The sequence below is a fragment of the Glycine max genome, chromosome 19 (genome assembly GCF_000004515.6).
Source record: "Glycine max cultivar Williams 82 chromosome 19, Glycine_max_v4.0, whole genome shotgun sequence".
NCBI classification, from domain to species: Eukaryota; Viridiplantae; Streptophyta; class Magnoliopsida; order Fabales; family Fabaceae; genus Glycine; species Glycine max.
In genome coordinates this window covers 12,291,470-12,297,496 of record NC_038255.2, presented here as the reverse complement: position 1 = coordinate 12,297,496, position 6,027 = coordinate 12,291,470, and the positions used below count along the sequence as shown (strand labels likewise).

Sequence of the window (6,027 nt, the reverse complement as noted above, 5' to 3'; positions counted from 1 at the left end):
AGGTGTCTATTTGTAAAAATGGTAAAGCTTAAGGATGATTGAGACCATTTTTAAGAAAATCAATTGAGACAAAATTAAAATTTATGATGTCTATTTGTAAATGAGATAAAATATAAGGATCAATTGGGAAAAAATAAAGTTTAAGGTGCTTATTTATCAAAGGGATAAAGTTTAAGGTTCAATACTTTTTTTTTCCCTAAAAATAAATATTTGTCAAGTAAAAATTAGTAGAACAAACAATTAAATCGTCCTTCCCAATCTCTCATTCCCGTCTCCAAGATCCACAAAGGGAATTTTTTACGTAAAGATATATTTTGCTACTAAAAATCGAGATATTTGATATTTCCTCAGTCAAGAATGGGCAGGATTTAAAAAAAAAAAAAACATGCTGAGTCTAATATCAAAAAGTGATTCAGTAAAATATAAATGACATCAAATTTAATCTGTTTTACTATAATATAATACTTAAATTGATAATATTTGATATTTATAAAAAAATATTGGAAAATTTATTACCATAGTAATAGTAAATTAGTAATACAATACACATTTAGTCATACCAAATCAATAATTATTCTTAAATACATGTTATAATCAAGTAAGAAGATATAAGGTTGGTTAAGTAGGGAATTGAAGAAAAAAAGAGAGAGGTTGCAAATTTGCATTCCTTCACTAACAAAAACTACTAATTAACCAATAAAAAAGCATCATAACTAAGTAAAGATATGAATCTTCCTAAAAAAAAGAGTAAAGATATGAATCATTTTGAAAATCTTTAAATTATACAGAAATTAAAACTAATATAATTTTTTAAACAGCCAAGATCACATTAAATCCTAATATTTATGAAAATTAAAAGCATATTTTGCCAATAAAATAAAATTGGGAAGGAGTGCCTCATAAGTCGAGAATGAAACTTCCCCGTGCTATCCCCAACACAACCCATTTCCCCTCTCAGAATATGTATATGTACTAAAAAGAAAGCAATAAAACTTTGGGAAAACAAGAACAAGAAACTAGGTGAGGTTGGGTTTCTTTTAGAGGGAACACATAACCATTAAGATAAGGAACCGCACTTTATTATTTTATTTATTTGGTTTAGCTTTGCTTGTGAAGTTGGCTTCGTTTTCTGCAATTCCCATTCCACAAAGCCACACCATTCATCACCCCCAAAAAACTAACACAAAAGCAAAAAAGAAAAGAAAAGAGAAGAAAACATTATAAGAACATATCATTATTAATATTGTTGTAATTATTGTTACAGTTTTCATTTGTCTTGCCCCTTTATTTTTCGATTGGATCTGAGGCTCTTCAGAGTTGCAGAAAGGCACACCAAAGTTGCTTCACTTTCTTGGAGTGTGGTTTCTCTTTGCTCCAAGCAAACTCACACTCAACTTGTGGAATCCATAGCCATGGAAGAAGGTTTCTTGCTCTGCAATTTCGTAGCCATTTTTATGCTTTGATCAGGTATGCATGTCTTTTTTTGTTTATTTATTTATTTGCCTTGCACATATCCTTTTGCAGCCTTTCTTTATGGAGTGGCTTTTAATCACTGTTCCTATCAAAGAAATAGCTGAAGCATGGCTTGTAAAGAATAATAATAATAATAATAAAAAACAAAACTTGGGTGCTGTTACAAGCTAATGCATTTTTGGAATCAATAGCAAAAGGGCTGTTGGTTTTGTCAAGTTATGGTTTTGTTTTGTGGTGTTAATCAGAGGGGAACTGGATTTCTTGGTGAATTTGTGAAAGACTGAAACTTTGGTATTTTTTCTTTCTTTTGGGTTAAAAGACTGAGTTTGATTTGATACTTTGCGTTTGGGTTCAACCGTTTTCTTTCTAGTTGATTCTGTGCAGTTGGGTGGTTTTCTGATGATTGTATCTAAAATGGGTCTCTTGCAAAGTTTTTAATGTTTTGTTTATTCAGGCTGTTTGAATTTCATTCTGGATCATTTTAATTTTCTTTTTTATTATTTTAACCTGTATAATTGTGTTGTGTTATTTGTTTTTGTTGTTTTTTTGCAGTAAGTAAGAAAAATTGTAGAAGGGGATTTTGTAAGTGGTTGTTTTGTTTCTGTGCCTTTTGAACTAGTGCATCTCAGTAATTCACTGTGTTGTGTTGGATTTTGCAGCTCATCAAGGATTTCTTAATGGGGTCTCCTGTTAATGGAGTTTATTCTTCATCAGAGGTTCATAATTCAGTTTCTGTGGTAGATCATGATCCTCCTTCGACATCTGGGATTCCCCGGTCTTCTCGGCCTCCATTAAGAGCACCTAGGAATTATGGGGCTTCTTCCAGTCAAAAGCATTCCTATCAGGAGGCTGACAATGTGGAACGGGACAGAGTGCCCAATATGGACAAGCAGTATTACGACGCTAACGGCAAATCTGACAATGCAAGCCTCAATAAAGCTGTTGAAAGTTGTTTAGGAAAGAATATCTCCACAATGGAAACAAAATTAAGCATCAAGCAACCGTTAGATGTTTTCAAGAATTGTGATTCTGGTGGCGTGTTAGAATCTGACAATTGCAAATTAGGTTCATCAAAAGGAGTTGTTGATCAAACAAAGAGTTACTGTCAATCAGAGATTACTTTTTGCCCAAGTCCTCAGAATAGTTTCTATTCAGAAGCCAAGGAAAGTTTTGCCAATACTGGTGGCAGTGAATGTGTGAGTGTTGATAAATCAGTTGAAAGTGGAGAAGTTACCAATTCCTGTGAATTTAATGAGAGCAGGAAGACCAGCATCTGTAGAGGGAGTACTGGAAGTGACGTTAGCGATGAGAGCAGCACCAGTAGTTTGAGCACTGCTTTGTATAAACCCCACAAGGCAAATGATATAAGATGGGAAGCGATTCAAGCCATTCGAGTCCGTGATGGGGTGTTGGAAATGAGACATTTCAGGTTGTTGAAGAAATTGGGATGTGGAGACATAGGAAGTGTATATCTAGCCGAATTAAGTGGCACGAGGACTTGTTTTGCCATGAAAGTAATGAACAAAACTGAGCTGGCAAGTCGCAAGAAGCTTGTTAGGTCTCAAACAGAGAGAGAAATACTGCAGTCTCTGGACCATCCATTTCTACCCACTTTATATACACACTTTGAGACCGAAACATTCTCCTGCTTGGTGATGGAGTTTTGCCCTGGTGGGGACTTGCATGCACTAAGGCAAAGACAACCTGGGAAGTACTTTTCTGAGATTGCTGCCAGGTTAGCTATTACATTTTTCCTTGATTTCCTCCTCAATTCTATCTACACACAACATACCAAACATGCAGAGACATTAGATAATTCTATATTCCTTGGATTCATGGACTCAAGTGTTTTGTGGAACCAGAAGGGAAACTGTATTATTTAAGGAATTTCTTTCTTTCTTTTTCCCTATGAGAATAAGGGAACCTGACTGAGGTTTTCATTATATAAATGAAAAGCTGGGCTGTCACATTGCACTTCCTATCCATCGTGCCTCAAGACCATGAAATTTTTTATGTTTTGTCATATGTCACTAATGGTCATTTGTCTATGACTTTCCAATCTCTGTCTCCCTAGAAAATCCATATGTAGCAAAACATAGCCCAAGAATTCTAAGTAGCCAAGATATTCTTTTCCACTCCCTTTATTGTCTTAAAACCCTCTAGATTTTTCAACTCCCATTATGGATGTCTGCCAAATTTGATAAAACTATGATTGCTCGATTGCTCTACTTTTTTCTTTTTCTGCTTGCAAGTTTACTTTAGTTCATTACTTCCACCTTTTCCCACAATCACAACATTCTGAGTAAATTTTTTTACACTTTGTTAGTTATAGTGATCTTAGTCATCTTACAGATCTCCATTTTCTTGCCACTTCTCCCTTCAATTGCTGTGAATGTGATGTGACTTGGCTCCCTTTCATGCACACTTTTTTAATGGCTTTTCTAAATGTTAACATGCTTTTCAATGTTATAAATATCAGTATTTGCATTTTTTTTATGCTGAGTATGTAGTATTTGTTTGCTGTCATCTATAACTTCTTCACTTGATTAGCAGCCTAGAGTTAACCAATATCAACTCATTTGGTGTCTCTGGCCTCTCTTATAGCTTGCTAAATGGCAGTCATTCCTCAATCCTAAGCCTTATCTAGATGCCGGGTATATTAAGCTGTTTGTATATTAGCACTAAGTCTACTGTTTAGGAGAAATGGTCTTAAAAACTGTTATTTTATTCTTGGTCGAATGTTTTGAGAACTGTCAAAGACAGTACAACTTAGTATGTTGTCATTTCATTAATCTGTACTATGCAGGTTTTATGTAGCAGAAGTTCTCCTTGCTTTGGAATACTTGCACATGCTTGGGGTCATCTACAGAGACCTTAAGCCGGAAAATGTGTTGGTGAGGGAAGATGGTCATATAATGCTATCAGATTTCGATCTCTCTCTAAGGTGTGCTGTCAGTCCAACTCTCGTGAAGTCATCAAACTCTAGCTTGGAGACAAAAAGCTCAGGATACTGCATTCAGCCTGCTTGCATCGAACCAACTTGTGTGATACAGCCAGACTGCATTCAACCTTCATGTTTCACTCCGCGCTTTTTCTCCAGCAAATCCAAGAAAGAAAAAAAGTCGAAACCAAAGAATGATGTGCAAAATCAGGTGACCCCTCTTCCTGAACTCATCGCCGAGCCCACAAATGCTCGATCAATGTCCTTCGTGGGGACACACGAGTACCTGGCACCTGAAATTATCAAAGGTGAAGGGCATGGCAGTGCTGTAGACTGGTGGACATTTGGGATATTCTTATACGAGCTCTTGTTTGGTAGAACACCGTTCAAAGGTTCAGCAAACCGAGCAACACTATTCAATGTTGTTGGCCAGCCCTTGAAATTCCCAGAATCCCCTACTGTCAGCTTTGCTGCCAGGGACTTGATCAGGGGTTTACTCGTGAAAGAGCCTCAGAATCGCCTTGCATATAGACGTGGAGCAACGGAAATAAAGCAACATCCATTCTTTCATAATGTTAACTGGGCACTGATCCGATGTGCAAATCCTCCAGAAGTTCCAAGACAGGCCATGAAAGCACTTGCAGCTGAAAAGGTGCCTGGTGTGAAACCTTCTGGTAACTATTTAGATATTGATTTCTTTTGATCTTAATGTCTGTTTTCTCCTTTGAACTAATTTCCCGTCTTTTATTTGTGTTGTTTGCCCATGGTTCTTTCCTTTGTATAAAATGATGCTACTCTTTCGTCTACATTGATCAATGCTTGTAATTGTCCATGATAAACTTCTGTAAGAAACTCCAAAATGCATTAAATTGAGGAACAAAGTTTCTGGTCTCTTATTTACTTCTATTTAGCAATTTTCATTATGCCCATTTTTCCAAAGTGAAAACACACAAACACGACAGGTGTCTCAAAATGAAAATGACATATAATCATGAGAGAGAGTAGACACATGAATTATCTTATTTTTTAAAAATGAAAACTCAAATATATTCCAATTTTATAAATTTGAATATTTATTTTGGCTTTCTTTCATTTAATTATGTTTTATATTCTCTCTCTCTCTCTCTTGTTTATAAAACATAGTGAATTTGACACATTATAAAAGTGAGGTAATTTTTTTTTAAATTTTACAAATTTTCATATTTAAATTATTGTTATTATGAGTATGCTATTATTTTTAAATTTAAATCAAATTAAATGTTATTTTTATATTTTTACATTAATTTGATACTTTGATTCATTAAAAGAATATATTAAAGAGTTTTTAATTTACATAATTAAATAATTGTGTACATAAAAATAGACTCAATTATTTATTTAGTTCTTCAATTTGAGGGTCTTGTTTTTGGTTTTTAGTCCTTAATTTTTTAAAATTGCTTTTTTAGTCATTTTTATGATAAATTGTCAATTTATGATATCTTTAGTGGTCAAAATTTGATTTTTAATTTTTAAGCGTTAGAATTTGTATTTTTAAATTATTATAAAATGCCAATTTATTACTAGAGGAACTAAAAAGTGTAATTTTCAATCAGGGACTGAAAAAATAAATTTGA

At 34.1% G+C, this 6,027-nt stretch overlaps 1 protein-coding gene across 1 annotated transcript; it reads left to right on the top strand.

Annotated features, from left to right (window-relative positions):
- The first annotated feature begins 906 nt into the window (after positions 1-906).
- LOC100802402 (protein kinase PVPK-1) lies at positions 907-5,310 on the top strand. The gene is made up of 3 exons (XM_006603970.4): positions 907-1,467; positions 2,133-3,208; positions 4,280-5,310. Exons 2-3 carry the CDS (start codon positions 2,151-2,153, stop codon positions 5,115-5,117), a joined length of 1,896 nt encoding a protein of 631 aa, XP_006604033.1. The 5' UTR covers positions 907-1,467; positions 2,133-2,150; the 3' UTR covers positions 5,118-5,310.
- Positions 5,311-6,027: the final 717 nt, after the last annotated feature.

Excerpts from the sequence above, each read along its gene's own strand:
- LOC100802402 (XM_006603970.4), top strand. The coding sequence starts at position 2,151 with ATGGGGTCTCCTGTTAATGGAGTTTATTCTTCATCAGAGGTTCATAAT. Across the intron at positions 3,209-4,279 it reads TTTTCTGAGATTGCTGCCAG|GTTTTATGTAGCAGAAGTTC; the intron begins GTTAGCTATTAC and ends TGTACTATGCAG.